Genomic DNA, 17,497 nt, shown 5'->3' on the forward strand with positions numbered 1-17,497 from the left:
CGGGTACCTGAAACCCAGCACCCCGACAGCCCTCCTTTGCTGCCGGGAGCCACCCCGGAAGACAGGGTGCCGTTCCTCACCAAACTAAACATGCTCTCACGCCCCACAACAAGCTGCCCTTCGACTGGTGAATGAGTAAACAAGCTGTGCTTCTTCCAGACAGCGGAACAGCATTACGCAGAGAGAAGAAATGAGCTATCAAGCCACAGAAAGACATAAAGGGAACTGGAAAGGCACGTTACCAAGTGTATGATTCCAAACGTGTGACATTTGCCTGGAAAAGACAAATCTATGGACACAGTAAAGGTGAGCTGTCACTGGGGATGTGGGGGAGGGGGAGGGCGGGACGAACAGGCAGCGCACGGGGGACGTTCAGGGTGCTGAAGCTCTTCCATGCAGTACACGGTGGGTGCTCGCCATGACACGTGTCCAAACCCTCCGAATGCACGGTGCGAAGAGCGAGCCCCGCTGACCTTGGGCGCTGACCATGTGCCAGTGCAGGTTCACCAAGAGCAGCAAGTGCACCACGCCGGTGCAGGACGCTGACAGCACAGGAGGGCGTGTGTTGTGCGTGCGCATACACGCGCGTGTGTAAGGGATATTCAGGAACACTATATATTCCACTCAACTTTGCTCTGAACCTAGAACTGCTCAAGTGCAGCCAAGTGGATGGACGTGCGATGCGACCACGTGCAGACACACAAAGAGCCGACCTGACCCCCCTCCCCGAGCGCCTGCCTCACTCCCATCACTTACACATCACCTGTTTCTCCAACCCAGAACGATGCTCTCTTCCTCAACAAGGTAAATATGTAGCCTAACCAAAGACTGGTGCCAATGTGACGATCAGGTACTTATTCCCGATTAACCACGTGCAACAACTACCTTCCAGAGGAATTTAAAGGGCTAGTAATACAAGCCACCCGCATCTCCCGCCCCCTCGGAGAAGCGGGGGGAAGCTGTCGGCACGACACTGCAGTGAAGCGATGGGTGGCAGGGGGCTCGTCACGTTTCTCTCTACTCTCAGGGATATTTGAAAAAGTTCCATACGTTTGAAAAATGAAGTAGAACAATATTCATTCCTTCGAATCAACGGGCCCGCAGTGAGGGCCCACGAAGCAGTGGATGCTGCCTCCGGCCCCAGGGACGCGCAGGCAGGGACACAGAGGTCCTGCTGTGGGAACTGTCATCTCAGCGCACGGGCACCAGAAGCCAGACGAGTTTCCTGGGATCCGAGAACGCTGAACCAAGTGAAGACAGTGCGAGTTCTAGGACTCCCCTAATATCTGCTGTGTAAGTTGGGCTTTTCAAAAGCATGTGGCCCAAATTTCTTACTTATTTGTATAACCCGCTTTCTATTTTTAAGGAAAAAACAAAACATAAAAAAAGCAGAGTAGGGAAGGAGCACATTTATTAGTCAAACTGCCACAGGATTCAAGCAGCCGGACACACGTGGGATGAAGACCCACCCAGTTGCGAGCGCCCTGCCACCACCAGCCGCAGGGCCCCACCAAGAGAGCCCGTAACATCCCCCCATGCACTTCCCAACCGAGAACGGGGAAGGGACTGGTGGGTGCACGAGCCCCAGCCGGGCCGGCCGAGGAGGCCTCTGGTCCATCCCTGAGCCCCACTAAGTAACTGGCCCCCGAACAGAAGGCTGCTGTTCACTCTCAGGTGGGGGTGCAGGACGTGTCACTGTCGAACCCAAACCAGTGCCATCTGTGCACTAATGTAATAAAATGCATGTCACGTGTGCACTGGACATTTTCATATGTATTTTTACCCAGGCAGCACTAAATTAACTTCTGAAGATGTGACAGGATGCTCAGAAAATGACTTCCTGAGTGTCACACATTAACGCTTTCTGTGTGTCTGCTATTCTTGTGACCCAATAAATCGTCATGGGAAGTGGAGAGGATTTCCTTTGTTGAGAAAAACATCACAGATACGGAGTCACTGCCTGAAAGTGTTTGGATGGAAATAGGAAGCCCACGTTTCCTCTCGGTAAAAACACAAACAACCTGTTTGTGTGAGAACACGGCACTTTCTGAGCCACCTGACTTTTGTCCTTATTTCCCACTGAGAGTTCCGTATAACTGAAAACTTACAGGTGGAACAAACACCAACCTTACAAAGCCACTCCGGCGTAAAATAAAACCCAGTCCCAACCGATCTGCGGTGAGTAGGAAAGGAAACTCACTAAACAGAAACGCACGGCCCCTTGCGCCTGCTTTGTGTCACCCTTAGAAAAAGGTGACAGAAATACACCACCTTTGGAATCCTAACTCTTCCACTACCTGGCAGGTTCTGCCTGTAAGTGACTCAAATTTTTTTCTTGCTAAAATTAGGTCTTTTACCCTTTGTAAGATGTCTTATCCTCCCAGATCTTTCTATAGGCTTGGCGTGATCTTTGTTTTCTTTGAGAACGAAATTAAGCACATGTCTCCCCCATTTGCATTACTGTGAATCGAGACATCTAAAAACTATGCACCTCTGAACAGAAAGTTGAACTCAATTTAAAATGAACTGTTTTTCATTCAAATGTGTCTGTTTTCTTCCTTTTGGAAGATCACCAAGGTCAGCCCCCCCCCCTCTGCCGCCTCTTCCTGGTCCTCCACCAAGATGGCCCTCCTCTCCAGCCCACGGCCCCTGGGTGCTCCCCGCCCCACAGCAGGCCTCTGCCCTGGTGTCTCATTCCTTCCCTGCACCCTGAGAACACGCCTTCTGGGGGGGGGGGCGGATCGGGACTCCTGGACTGGCTGCTTTTCTCCGACACTCAGCCTGGGACATGTTCCTCAAGGATCCTTTGCCACACAAGGTGGCCTCTCACTACACCACCACATCTGTCCCCGCTCACGTGCGGAGTCACGGCCAACGTTCTGCTTCCTATTTGTTCCTTGGCTGAGTGAACTCCCAGATCTCTGTTCTTTCTCTTCTTTAACAGATGCTGCTGCTCAGCCCCACTGCGCCCATTCTGAACTTGCTAACTGTGTTTTTAACGCATTTCCCTTCTACTCTAGCCACTGCATTTCCTATTTCTGAAGTTTAATTTCATTGCTTTGAGCCCGTATCTAAAGATCAGGTTCTAAAGTCAAGGAGGTGAGACTTCAACCCTCCGGGGTGGCCTTCAGTGCGTCTCTAGTGTCTATTTTCCTCAGGGGTTGGAACAGGACCAGAGACAGGAAGTGACCCCCACCTAGTGGCCTTGTCATACCCCAAACAAAACACAACAAAACACAACAAAACCCCGCATCTTGCGTTACTCGCAGTGAGAGGTGCTGGGGCCGAACATCTTTCGAACAAAATGACGGGCTCCAGCAGTCTTTTTCCAAAGGTCTCTCCTCCTCTCAGCCACGTAACACAAAAAGTTACCAGTGACTCTGTTCCCCCAAGAAGGACACAAAACTAACCCTTCCTAAACCCAAAGTGGAGAAGGTACCTGGTCGGTCGCAGGTGGCCAATGCTTTAGGAACGGAGGGCTGAACCCTCTCAGCTGGAGGGGCTCTGGCTCAAGCTCAGCCCGGGCCGTGTGCCCACCAAGGGGGAAGGGCGGCCGGCAGCAGCCCGACTGAAACTGCTCCCCCCGCCCAGCACTCGAGGGACTTGAAAGTCATTACAATATTCCCGAATGCAACGAAAATATGAGCAAAAATGTCTCTGACTAGAAAGATATAGTTGGTTTTTTCATCTTTTTCTGGTACTTAAACATTTCTTTAAAACCATGTATTACTTTTATGTTCATATGCAAAACTCCCTTTTTAATGATCTCCAAGAGTTACAATAACATAGGGAATGTTAATCAAGGGAGAAAGCAAGATATGAAACCATATAAATGTTGTTCCTGATTTAAACGATAAATACAGCAAAAAATTGATGTGTTTGGCTTTGGGTGGTGGAAAGGTATTTAAGTTTTCTTCTATTTTATTTGCCATTTTCTACCAAAAGTGTGCTGACGACAAACAGGGGGAATGAACTTCGTTGTTAGGTTTCCTATTTCAGTGACCGGACTGCATCGCTGCTTTCCGCGTTGATGACGGGCAGCTAATCCAGAGGTGTGCGGCAGTTCTGCACGCGACAGTCCTTTTCACCGGTTTTCACACGTCTCCAACAGACCGCACAGCCCCACGCTGTATTTCTGAAGTTGTTTTCCTTGCTCACGTTTATGATTTTTGTCAGAACCTTCTTGGTACAACTTTATCCTGTTTGGTAGCGCGTTCCCTCTAAAAGCTACATAGCAGCCTGTGCCCACACAGTGCGGACACTCTCTGCCACGGGACCCCTGACATTTGCTCACGGCAAAACGTCTGACAGCAGCAATCAGCTGACCTCTGTCACCGGCCAGGCCCATGAAAAATGACTGAAAAACTACACCTGCTGCCTCACATACAACAAAATCCCTCTTTTGTAGTTCAAGAAACTAAAGCCCAGATGGGGTGAGTAACTCATTCAAAGTCACAGAGTTTATGATCGCCAAAGCTGGTATTCAAACTCAGGCCAGACCACTTCCAAAACCTAAGCTCTTTCCACTATGCAACGCGGACTGAAGAAATGGCCTCTAGATCCAGGTCTGTGACCAACCTGTCATTTGACCTTGAACAAATAAAATAACTGGTTCCTGACCTACACCTAAGGGATTGGACTAGACGACCTCGAATCCCCCTTCTGGTTCTAAGGCTCTGTTTCGAAAGCTTCCACAGTTCATGTTATGGCCCTGGTCCGAGGGCCCTCGTCTCGGACGTCCTCTGCGAGTTCCCAGGGCGGCGCCTCCTCCGCGTCTGCCCACCTCCCTAAACTGTGAGAAGCGCTGCAGCTGGCAGCAGAAACAGAAGTTTCTAACAGAACCACTTCTGTCGCTACGTTGGACGGCTCTCTCCTTAAATGAGCATTTCAGATGAAAACGTGACGACCACTTTCAGGGTTCCGCATGGACACTGACATATTTAGGGCCATTTCAGCTCTCATATCCTGGGAATCCTCCAAACAGCAAACGAATACACACAAGTGAGCCTTCGTTATTGGCTTTAAATCGAAACGCACCACCTGGACGGATCGCGGTCCAGGCTGAAACCAAAGCCACAGGCAGGAACGTGCCCGGGCGCTCCCAGCGACCCCAGGCGCACACAGGAAGGAAAATGAAGGTCATCCTTTCAAAACAGGCAAGTCCGCCCTACCCCAGATGCAAAGCCAACTTTAGGAAAAACTTCAAAAATGATCCATCAAAAGTTAAGTGTGCTCACTTTCCCACTCTTTTTGGGGTTTCCTAGGAAACAGCCCGGCTTCTCGACAGACCACCATCACATCTTCTGGGCCGACCGGGACTTTCAGGAACCTGCCAGCGCCCCACACACGATGGCGACGGCGTCGCATCAGGCTCTCGGACCTGGCCGGCCACAGTGCGCTGCCAGGGCCGAGGTGCTGATCCCCACCCTGCTGTACAAAAGTCGTCTTCCGGCACGGGTGCCGTGAGGCGTGAAGCAGCCGTACCCCCAGCAGTGCGTGGTCGTGGGGGCCGGCGGGCACACCGGGGCTTGAACTCCACACACGTTCAGCGGAGGTGACACAGACCGCGCTGGCTGGGCTTCGGGTGGGGTGCAGCCGGGGCCGGCAGTCCCTCTGGAGTCCACACAGCTGCCAACGGTGTCACTGGCAAAGACCCAGACCATGGTTAAGTTACACTTCAGGGAAAACCAACTTGAAAAACAATTTCCTGGGAGCTGCAGTTGCATTAGGCCCGGAATTTAAAAAGCAAACAAACAAAGTAACAGAGGCTGGTCTCTGAGGAGGAAAAGTATGAGAGTTGCTGAGAAAATGGGGAAGGGAGAGACAACCCACTGGGCCATGAAAGACGAGTCGGCTACGAGGGTCTGCGAGTACGACGGGCGTGCGCACACCAGGAACTGCATTCAGTCCTGAAGATGCCAAGAAAGATGGCGCCAGACCGAGAGGCAAAACTCAACAAGCTGAAAGAACATCAGGCTGCCTTCAATTTTAGCACAGTCCCAAGGGGGAAAGAGTTTTCACACCTGATGTATAAGATGCTCATACAAATTCAGTCCGAACTTCCTATGCTTGTCCTGAGCCACGTATTAAACCTCTCTAGTTCCAGAGACCTCAAGTGAACCTCGGTGCCAAATACCAGCTTGGTAAATTGGATGAAATCTAACGAAGACAGCAGGCTTTCAGACCCCTGGGCTCTCCTGGCTTGGAAGGAGCACTACAAGGAGCAGGTTTCCAGTGAAGACAGAGGTGCCATCGGAGCCTCACTGGGCGCGAGGGCAGACCGGGCCAGAGCTTCCCCCTGCAGGCCTCCGCACAGTGCTGAGCTGGGGGAGAACAGCAGGCTCGAGGGGCCCCAGGTGCACGACCACCTGGGAGCCGACCACCTGGGAGCCGACCGCCTGGGAGCCGACCGTCTGGTCAACCCCAGTTACAAAGCGGAAACTGACATGTGTCAAGAAAGCAGTTTCTCACCACCTGGCCCGCATCCCCCTCGAGACAGAAAACCCACCCTGAGAAACCGGCCCAGAGTCGGAGTGAGTGATGGGCCTCTTTCACTTCTCAGATTCTGTGATGGAGATGACCCAGCATGTTTTAAGTGACTGTAATGCCTTAAAGTTTGTATATAAAACCTGACTTTGCAAACAGAACATTCTAAGCATGACTTGAAGAGAGCACACACAACTATTATAGTGCTCATAAGCTCAAGGGGGAAATAATGGTTTTTATTTTCTTCATTTTGTAATAGTGGGAATAAACAGGAATATGCATGCAATGTTTACATATCAAAAAAACCTGTTTTTCCTTTTAAAGGGCATTTTATAAAATGTGGAATGTGATAGAAAAAGGAAAGTAATTTGTACCACTCCCCTCTCTCTTCCTGGACTCAGGGAACGTCCTCCTCATCCCCACCGTGACCCCAGCAGGACCTGGGCTGTAGCCTCTGGGTCCTTCCCCTTCCTCGCTCCCCACACCCACTGGGTTACCAGGCCTGTCTTACAGCCTCAGCGACCCCCGCACCCTGTCCCCACGCTGCCATCTCAGCACAAGTTGGTAAGATGGCACGAGCACTCAGGACTGCTCCCACGCACACCAGGCCGCTGTCGCCCACGATGCCACGCAGACCTTCCCCCGCGCCCGTGTTCTGTTGCGAGGCTGTCCCCTCCCGCTGGCTGACTCCTCCAAGTTCTGACGTGGGGAGAGGCTCCACACTGACGACACTGGCTTCCGGCAGTCGCTGAGGACTGACGCACAGTGTGCACTCCTGAGGGGGGGTGAGGAGACCCCTCCCAGGACGAGGAGTGAGCGTCAGGGGCAAGCTGCTGTATTCGGCCTCTCCTGGCAACATCCCTAACGGGGGCTGACCCGGGGGAAGCGTCCGCCACGCCAGATGATGGAAGACGTTTCTTGCAGTCTACGCGAGTGCCCATCGAGGACTTGACACGCACTACCAGGCAATTCCAGATTACCAACCTCTGAAACTACTGCCTGCCCATCGGACCTCACTCAGACCACCCAGAACCCCCACGTTCCACCCACTACACCGGAGGCCCAGCCCAGGGCTCACACGAACCATCATCTTCCCAAAGGATTGCTCCAGCCTATTCTGGTGGCTTCCCGCTGACATGCTATCTAATCCATCCTCCTAGAGGCTCAGCCGAAATAACCCTTCCGGAACCACCACTCGCCACTCACACCTTCCCCAGGACTGCCTGCCCTGCACCGCCACACCTGGCTTCCCAGGGCTCCGCGGGCTGGCTGCCAGGCCTCTTCAGCCTCAGCCCTCGCTCCCACCCCTCCGCGCAGCCGTGTGGACGGCGTGAACCCTGATCTCTGCACACCCCATTCCCTCCAATCCCAAGATCCTCTTCCCACTCCGCGCCCACTCCCTGCATCCAGCACGCAGCACTGCCCGCAGGTCTTCTCCACGGCGGTCAATGCCCCTGGCAGGTTTCTCTGAGCACCCCCTCACCTCCCACCAGGCCCTGAGCCCGCCTCCTCCACACGCCGGTCCAGCGCTCATCACACGGGACTGAGACTGGGGAAGGGGCAGTGCTCTGTACAACTCCCGATGCCAGCAAACAGCACTGTGCCCGACACACAGTGGCCACCATCGGTGAGCACTGAACAGATGAAGACAAGGGAAGACGGACAAACTGACAGGAATACGAGAGACTGTGAGAGTCTGGGGAACAAGGAACAAGTAACTTAAGGAAATGGAAAAGCTGCTATTTGAATGGCTTTCATTCTACTTGCAGCCAAAGGAAACATCTCAAAGCGCTTCCAACAACAAACGGGTTTCCTGAAACCACAGAGAATCGATGCCAGCAGACGGCTTCGCTCTGGAAAGGCACAGGGCCAAGCCAGCATGAAAGGCCCGCCCCACGCGAAGAATCTTCCTAACAAGGCCGAGGGTGGTCTGGAGAGCTCCTTCACCCCCTCTCCTCTCCTCTCCCCCGATCTCGGGGGGAGGGGGGCGGGGGGAGAGGCCTGCCAACCGCCGCCTAACGCCACGTGTGTGCTCTGCGAGTCCCGTTCAGGAGAGCGCACGTCCCTACTTCACTTTCCCGGTAGGAACTGAAAGGTAAAGGAGGGGAGGCTTCCGGCACAGGTAAGAGGAAGAGTCTTTACAAAACAAAACTCAAAAAGGACAGAGTGCGAACTGCGCATCCTCACTGCTCACGTCAATCTGAGTCCCTTTTACACGCAGCTCACTTTGAGAAGAAACCAACCGCAGCGAGAAGACCGGACGAGCCCATGACCCTCATTTCAGGATGTGGCCTCTTGATCACCGGCAGCCGAGAGTGTAAGATTACGAAACGCCAGACACAAAAGCGAATGCGAACTGGAGAGCACAGACCGACTCCTGGCGTCTGTGTCCGCGTGACACTGAGTTGTCGCCCGTAAAGAACAGTCAGACCCTGTGTTACTGGCTCCGGGACCCAAGGTGGACCTACAAGTACACCCGCTGTGTGTGGCTCACACAGCCGCACGCGGGCCCAAAAATCTCTCCATATGCCCCGTTTAAAAATAAAGCATTTTGCTTGCCCCGTTTTTATGTTAACACGCATTTGTATCACTTACCGGAATGTAGTAGACGCCCATCTTGGGGGTTTCGTTGGCGGTGAAGAGCATTCCTAAAAATAAACACAAAGAGAAGGTGAACACACAGGGACAAGCACCTTACCTGTCTGACGCTGTCCAAGGTGCTCAGGACACAGTGCGCAGTGCCGGGCGCCCGGGGGTCGGGCCATGCGCCACGGCCCAGGAGGGCCTGGGTTGCTCCTTGAGCCCTCCCACCACCAGGGGCTCAGATGTCAGCCTTTACGTGTCACAGGGACAGTGCTAAGCTTCAGACACACAGAGAAAATGGAGTTTCAATGTACTATTTAATACAAATAAAAATTCAAAGTTAAGAAAAAGGCTCCTTCCTGTCAATCGGGAATCAAAGAACCGAGGCAAAGTATTTCCCACGAAATGTCACAGCAAAATAGTCACTCACACCTGACTTCAAGTTCACACCTGCTGAAAACTAAACACCGTCGGGAGTGCCATGTGCAGCCGGCCAGGCTGGGCCGGGGAGCTCTGGAAAGATTGGAGCGGCAGAGCCTACAGGCCGCCAGTAGTTCGGTCTTCTCAGGTCAGCCCTTCAAAAGGCAGAGAAGTCGGGGACGCGTTCCGGCCCGCAGTGGGCGTCTCCCTGGCACCCCAGGAGCGGCAGCAACCCCCAAGTCCGCCCTCTCTGGCACGGAGCCACGGCGCTGAGGGTCTGCTCTTGGTTCTGTGCTGCGTCCGCCGGGGCTCCTCCCCACCCCCCCAGTCTCCTGAAGCAGCTCCCACCCTCACAGCCACTTCCACAGTCATGCCCGTCAACGACTCTGCAGTCGGCCACCACAGGGTCCTTTGTAATTACCGAGCGCCTTCGCACACAGGGTTCGGCACAAATAAGGCCCCTTTCTATTACATAAAAATCTCTTATTGCAAAATCATGAGCATGTAATTCTGTAACATAACAATATCACACTCAAGCACACCGTATGACATTTTAGGTGAAATGTGCAAAAGGTGGCTCACCTCGTGCAAGACATTCACACGCCCTGCCAACCGCACTCAATGGTGTCCCCTCTGCCGGGCCCTGTCTGTTGTGTCAGTGACACGCACCAGCACCCAGCTCTTACAGGTCAAAAAACAAAGCTCTTAACTGATGTCCTGTCTCAAGCCATTCTCTCCAAAATGAGAATTTTGGAGCTGAAACGCAGACTCGAGAGCTCTGGTTTTTACACGCTTTGACAAACCAACCAAATTACGCTCATTCAGAAAACCTATTTGTACAGTGCAGCGGAGGAACCACAGCGAGACGATGTTGAGACTGTCAGGCCACATGATCACAGATATGCCAAAGGTTAAGGACAACGATTTGAGTCTATGTTCAAAAGTATTTTTTCCTGCTCAAAGCTTGTGCTCTGCCTGGTGTGGCTCAGTGGACTGAGTGTCCACCTGCGAACTGAAAGGTCACGGGTTTGATTCCCAGTCAGAGCACAGGCCTGGGTTGTGGGCCAGGTCCCCAGTCGGGGGCGAGAGAGAGGCAACTGATCCATGTATCTCTTGCACATTAATATTTCTCTCCCTCTTTATCTAAAAGTTAATAAATAAAACCTTTGAAAAGAAGGCTTGTAAAAGTATATTTGCGCTGTTACAGAAATGAAACATTCAGATAAGGTCAACAATCAACAATTGAACAGCAGGCGGCCTCAGCGGCCTCAGATCTCGGACACGCCTCCCAAGTGGCAGCTGGCCCTGAGCCGAGACCAACGCTCACCAAAGCACAGAGATGCACCACGAAAGCATCTAAAAGCACATAGTGAGGTGGAGAAAAGGATGTGTGTCTAGAAGCAAAGCAAAACTCCTTTTCGCAGATCCCAGCTCCTGCAAACGTTTCATCTGGGCGCTCATCTGGCCCTGGACACAGATGTTCCCTGCAGTCGCCACGGCAGGACCCAACCTCCTGGGAGGCGCTGCCTGTGTCTCTCGGCAGCACTGCTGGGGCCTCCCAGACCCAGACCCGACCCAGACCCAGACCCAGACCCAGACCCAGACCCAGACCCATGGCTGAGGAGCCAACGAGAAGGCTCGTGCCACACACGTCCCCACACCTGGATTTACCGGCTCAATGCTGAACACCAAACATTCGACACCGAACATTCCCCAGAGAAACAGCCACTTCTCCCCAGCAACCCCCAGGAAAGGCTCTAGTCCAAGCACACAGAAGAATTCCCACTGGGCACAGATGTTTTCCACACCAGGGCAGGATCTCACCTGGCCATATATGGAGAGTGAGGTGAGCTAACCTCCAACCAAACTGAAGTGACGGAACCCAACTGGGAATGAGAAAGACAAACGGCCGCACAGAGCCCTGAGGAGTCTGGGAAGTTCCTAACGAGCAAGAGACAGAAAAATCAGACCAGTGGAAGTTCCACAGGAATGAAGGCGGTCGGCGGTGAAAGAGGAGGAGAGTGTGGGACGCTGCACAGGGCGCTTCAGCCTCAGACCGTGCGGTCACTTGCTAAGGTCAGCACACAGCTAACGAACGAGGAGAGGACCTGCCACTCTCCTGGCTCCGGAGCCCAGGGGCCATGGAACTCTGAGACTCCACTGAGTAAGACAAAACGAAAGGACTTCCTGCATGATCGAATTATAAACCACGAAAAAGCACAAATATAAACTCTGTATAGCAACGTGAAAAATGTTTTAAATATATTATCAAATTGAGAAACAAAAGACAATATACATAGACGGTGAGGCTAATTCAAAACGTGCACCATAGAAGAATTTCTCTAATGAAAAGAATACTGTAAAACTGTGTATGGCTTTTATTTTAAATTTCCTTTATACCGATGTTTATTATGGTTTCAACAGTAAAAATATGTATTTTAAAAGACCACCAGCACCTGGAGTCGAGAGAACACACCTCCGGGGTGAACCAGAGGGCAGTGCACTGGGTGGGTGACCGCAGTCAGAGAGAAGTGGCCTGAGGACAGCGCCTGCCAGGAACCTGCACCCATCCACACGGGCTCGCACGCGCTCCGGGGCCCCCCATGGTGGCAGCGCCCCACGCCGGGACTCCTCACTCCCAGTGGTCCCGGGGCCAGCCTAGCTGGGGCAGGGCTGGCAGAGCAGTGTAGAAAGTGAAAGAAAAAATTTATAAACCTGTATTAGCAATTCGACACTTCAGTGAGATTCAAACATGTGGTCCTTTTGTAGCCATTCATTTCATTACATTTTACAAAAGAATCTACCTGCAACAAACTGGAAATTTAAAAACAAAGCAAAACCAAACGTGGTCTGTCCCTGTGTTGTTCACTGCCTTGAACAGCTCAGCACAGACCAGCCGCAGCCAGGACGCTTCTTCCTGTGCCTCAACTCTGGTCTGAGTGCGGAGCACGTGACACTACTACACGGGACACCAAGGACGTTACAGATGACCCGAACAGCTCTGTGCTCTGCACGGCGAGAATAAAGGCTCTCACCTTTGGTGGTACAGGCCGTCGCCACAGCCTGGAAGGCAGGTGGGAACACGGCGGCTGGGTAATCTGCATGATCATGAAGCCCAAATTAGGTCTTTTTGGGTCCAATTCTCCTTTTCTCCCTGCCAGCGGTTCTGGAACCCGTGACCCTGACTGCCCAAGGCCGGGGCAGGGGCTCTGTCATACATGAGCTCAGTAAGCACCGAGTGAGGCAGATGCGCACCCAGGTCCAAGGGCAGTGCTGCCTCTGGGGCGCCCTGACCTGCAGAGCCAGCTGAATGAGCAACAAGCCAGGACCTAAGAGCGGCCATTTCCCAAGATTCTGAGCAATCTCAGTACCAGAAAAGCATTACAAAACAGTAGTCGTGACTCTACTTCACTCCAAAATGAGTAAGAAAGAAGATAAAGAGAAACATTTAGCTTTTCTGAAACATCATTATGCTCACAATGATTCAGCACCGAACAACAAGAGCAGCGTTAAAGGGAGAAGACAGGGTGAAGTTAAGTTAGGGACAGAGAGGAGCACGTGAACCAGCCCCGCTTGGACCCACACCCCTGGGACGCAGCTGAGGCCCCTGTCTTACTGCGCTTGCCAGCACCTGAAAGGAAGTATTTGGCTACTTTTGTGTCTGGTGAGCTTCTTATCAGTTACTTGACAGCACAGTCATAGCCTCTGTCCGAAGCATCACTCTTAACATTTTTACGTTTCAGAAAAGTGCGCTTTGCAGTGAAGAGACCTGCTGGTCGCCTCAACAGGGCGAGCACTCGCAGCCTCGCTGGCCCTGGGCAGGCCAGCCGGCGTAGGGGACCAGCAGCCCTGGGCAGTACTTTTGTCCAGAGCACGTAACCTGTAGTGTATCAAGCCATCAGATTTAACTTCTGTTTTAGAAAAAAATACAGGTGCCTGAGGAACAAGGTAAACACCATCTTACAGCAGGAAAGAAACCACGAAAATCCAGGACAAGGGACACTCTACAAGGCTAGTGACTGGATCATGGAAAACCCCGTGTCGTGGGGCAGGAAAAAAAGACAAGGGGACCACTTCTGGATCGAAAGAAGCTGAAGACACCCACAGGGACGTGCAACTCACACTTTGATTACATCCTCCTTTTTAAAGAACGGACTAAGGCGTCTGGGGGATGATCTCCAGGGACAACTGGACGTGGCCTGGATGTGAGGGAACACTTCAGGGAAGGCCTCGGCAGGCAGGCGGGTGCTGCCCCGACCACCGGAAGAGCAGAGCACCTCCACTCCGGTGAGGCCGGCGCGGCGTTCCGTGGAGGCGAAGCAGTGCCGTGCCCGCGGCTGACTCTACTGCCCTGCGGCTCGCCAGCACCCTGAACCATTAAAGACCTCCAAGTGCAGACCACCAGTGTCCTGCAGAAGTCCCACACGCGCCACACACGTGATTTAAAATATTCCAGCAAATTAGTTTTAATCTACCTTATTAACCCAGTAGGCCCAAACGTTTTCATTTTAATAGGTAATCGATATAAAAATTAATGGTCTTCATATTCCTTTCTTTTTACTACAATGTCTTTAAAATCTGGGGTGTGTGTTACACTTACAGCACACCCCAATTCAGAGTGGTCACACTGCAAGTTCTCAATGGCTTGCAGAGGTGGCTGGTGGCACTCAAGGGGACAGCACAGGTCCAGAACTTTCTCATCACTGTCTGCTGCCCTCCAACTCTCCCTCTATCCAGCTAAACCTATGCATCACCTGCGTTCCAAGTTCAATTCCACCTGGTTATACTCGACTTGGACCTGGCCCGACCCCACCGTGGAACATTCGATCCCAGCTAGGACCCAGCCCCCTACCTGCAGTTCAGTCCTGAGCTCGTCAGAGTCTGACGCACCCCACTCTTACACCGAAATCCTCCCAGCTGCCACAGATGAAGCGCTAATCACACAGACCCCGAGTTTCTGTCCGTCTCGAGTGCACAGCAAGTAACAAGAAAGAGCCTGGGCTCTGGGACCAGTGAAGGCGGCTTCACCCAAGGCTCTGACCACAGAGCCACCAGCAGTGGCCACAGTTTCCCTTGCCTCCTGAGACGTAAGACAGACAGACCCATAGACAGAAAGGAAAAAACACTGGGTGCCTCAAAACTACACGGGGTTCTAAAAGGAGTAAATGATAAACCACGGGCACAGCATCTGTCCCCGCGACTGCTGGCACCGGAGCATTTACTAAGTCTGCTTCTTCCCTCCTGCCTCAACCTCGGCGGTCCTAGTCCCTGCGGAGCAGCGCCCACTGAATCGCCCGTCTCGGCTCCTGTTCCACTCCGAGAGCTGCAGGCTCTGGCACTGTCAGCCCCTCGAAGGCCCTGTCCCTGCCTGTCTCCCACGCTCTTCCCCTCGGCATCCCGTTCACTCCCACGCTGGGAGAGCCCTTATTGACCTGCGTTAAAGGAGGAGTCTGCAGACCTGCTCACCCTGAGACCACACTTTCTACTGTGACCCGGAACCCAATGCAAGGCTGTAGGTCCAGGCAGAGCTTCACGATCACTTGGGAAGCCGCTAAAAATACACGTTTCTGGGCCGCTCCTCTGGACACTCCAAGTCAGTACACCTGAAATGGGACCGAGGAAGCCGTACTTTGTAAAAGCTCCCCAGGTGATACTGATGGGCAGCCAGGTTTGAGACCCTCTGCCAGACACTGCCACTATCCCCTCCTAATATGCAAATGTTTAAAAAAGAATAATCCTCTCTCCCGAACTTGCTCCTTCTCTGTGCTCCTGATCTCAGCTTGGAACATGCTTCCTGCTCAAGCCAGTTCAAAACGGACCTACCCTCTATGAGCAGGCTGAACAGGTCCAGACTGCACAGCCCAAACCATCCGGCATGTCATTGATTCCTGGACCTCCACCATCAACCGCCACCTGCCTTCCCCCTTCACCCCACCTAGGGCCACCACACCCTGGAATGAGGCACCTCCCCTTCCCCAAACAAGCCCCGTGCATCACGCCACAGTGGATGGTATCACGTCGCAGCCCAGCCTACCCGAGCTGGCGCTACTGCACCCTGCCCTCGCCTCCCCAACCACTGCCCACCCAGCCCTACCCAGCCCGAGCTCAGACTGGCCTGTCCTACCTACCCCACTCTTAGCCTCGTGCTGTCCTTACACTGGTCCCTCGCAGGGATCCCCTTGTCCCAAATTCCATGCTTCAGAGTAGGAACTGTTCTCATGTTCTCGCACATCCAGTTCTTCTCAGACTTGCCCTGCAGGGATTGCCATCTCCTCACATGTGCCCTGCACACACCAGACCCCACGGCCCCACGGCCCTCTCCCATCCCTAACCTGGATTCCCACTCACTGTTACTCATCGCACGGAAGAGCTGAAGAGCTCACTGACCCAGCACCTCGCCCGCCACCTGCCCGTCTGTTCCCGCTTCCCACTGACAGAGGCTGGCTGAGCACTGAGTCACCGAGAGGCCACTGTCTGAATCAGCCACACCACTTCCTGCTCTTGACTTTTCAAGCAAATACAACATCTAGGAACTGTCCCAATGAAGCCAAATTCTGTCTTAAGAAATGAAGTGAGTTGAAAACCCCATAACACATAGCTTAGATTGGTCTCGCTGAGTAACCCGTGGCTACATACTGCATACCTGAATTGGGGTAGAGGCAGACGTCGTTAATGTCGTGTTCTGGCTCCAAGGAAGTAAATATTTTTCCCTAAAAGAATAACCAAAAAAGGAATCATTAAAGTAGAGAAAGACAGCTTTGGCAATCCCATGTAAAGAAAATATACTGAGAAATAGCTCAAACACATACTGGGATGTGAAGAAATAAAATGAGCTCGTTGGAATCACAGAATTCAAGTTTTTCAACAGTGTCTTAGAGAATTCATTTGATCAATTTATCAAATACTTTTCACTCTAGAGACAAAGAAACTGAGGCCCATGGGGGAGAGGTGACTTATCCAAAAAATAAACAAACGGTTTTAAAGGTAATATCTATACAACAGGGAAGGGTAAAGTTTAAAATAAAGTTGTACGTCAACTTAAACAAATTCTCACAATCTGGAAAACACTCCCCAGTTAAACTTGGCACCCAGGGAAGCTGAAGGAGCGATGGCCAGCACGGCAGGACAGGGACACTGCCGCTGTCCCTGCGCCACAGGCTCCGAGGGCCGAGTAAGATAAACGCAGAATAACTCTCACACTGAAACCCTGTACACACACAGGTGGTGGCTGTTACACAGTCGAGCCCAAGGCATTATTTTAACTGTGAGGGGGAACATGCTCTTTTTAAAAGCATCACAGAAGGAAAGTAAGACAAGAAGAAACAGCAGGTAAGATGAGAACAGAAAAAGGTGACGAGAAAGACACACAAGGAAAGCTAGTCAAGCAAAACCAAGAGAGTGGGTGTTGGTCCATGGGGCGTATTTAGTCATTGACAACAACGCCAAAATAAAACTCATCGTAGCAACTGCAGCCTGGGGACTCCACGGGCCGATGTGAAAGAAGCCAGCTGGCTCCTGCACGCATCAACTCAAGAGCAGAGCCTCCCATGGCAAAGGGGAGGCTCAAGTTTGTGCTCAGTGAAAAACGGCAGCCAAGTTCTCATTCAAGACATTGCAATTCCCACAGCCACCTCCCTGTTCTTCTCAATTCCCACAGAAACAGGACGGAAAGAGGGAAGAAAAAAGGAAGGGAAAAAGAGAACTATAACAGCATGGGATAGAAAAAAACTCCACACTCGGGAAAAACGCGCCCCAGTTAAAGGGTCTGGGAGGACACATCCAAACTGGCAACACTCATTACCTTGAACTAACATGAATACCAGGTCAAGGGCACTTTCTAACTTGCCTAGCTGTTTATGAATTTTATAAAATACAATGTCAGCATTTCTTGCATTGAAGATAAATACTGTTCTAAAGGACATTCGTTTGATTACCAGAAAAAGAACAGAGAAAATTCCAGGGCACACCAGGAAACTTCCTAAGAAAGCCCTCAAACCCTCCCAATCGA

The 17,497-nt window shown here is 52.2% G+C and overlaps 1 protein-coding gene across 1 annotated transcript in view; it reads right to left on the bottom strand.

The window, feature by feature from the left end:
• NOL10 (nucleolar protein 10) overlaps positions 1–17,497 on the bottom strand; it is a 62,569-nt gene that overhangs the window by 24,681 nt on the left and 20,391 nt on the right. Inside the window, exons 12-13 of the mRNA XM_037151784.2 lie at positions 16,133–16,199; positions 9,082–9,134 (exon numbers count right to left, since the gene is read on the bottom strand). Of these exons, the coding sequence (XP_037007679.2) occupies positions 9,082–9,134; positions 16,133–16,199 (120 nt within the window). The remainder of the gene's footprint in view (positions 1–9,081; positions 9,135–16,132; positions 16,200–17,497) is intronic.

Source organism: Artibeus jamaicensis, unplaced genomic scaffold, assembly GCF_021234435.1.
Source record: "Artibeus jamaicensis isolate MK-2021 breed Jamaican fruit bat unplaced genomic scaffold, CSHL_Jam_final contig_465, whole genome shotgun sequence".
Classification (NCBI taxonomy): Eukaryota; Metazoa; Chordata; class Mammalia; order Chiroptera; family Phyllostomidae; genus Artibeus; species Artibeus jamaicensis.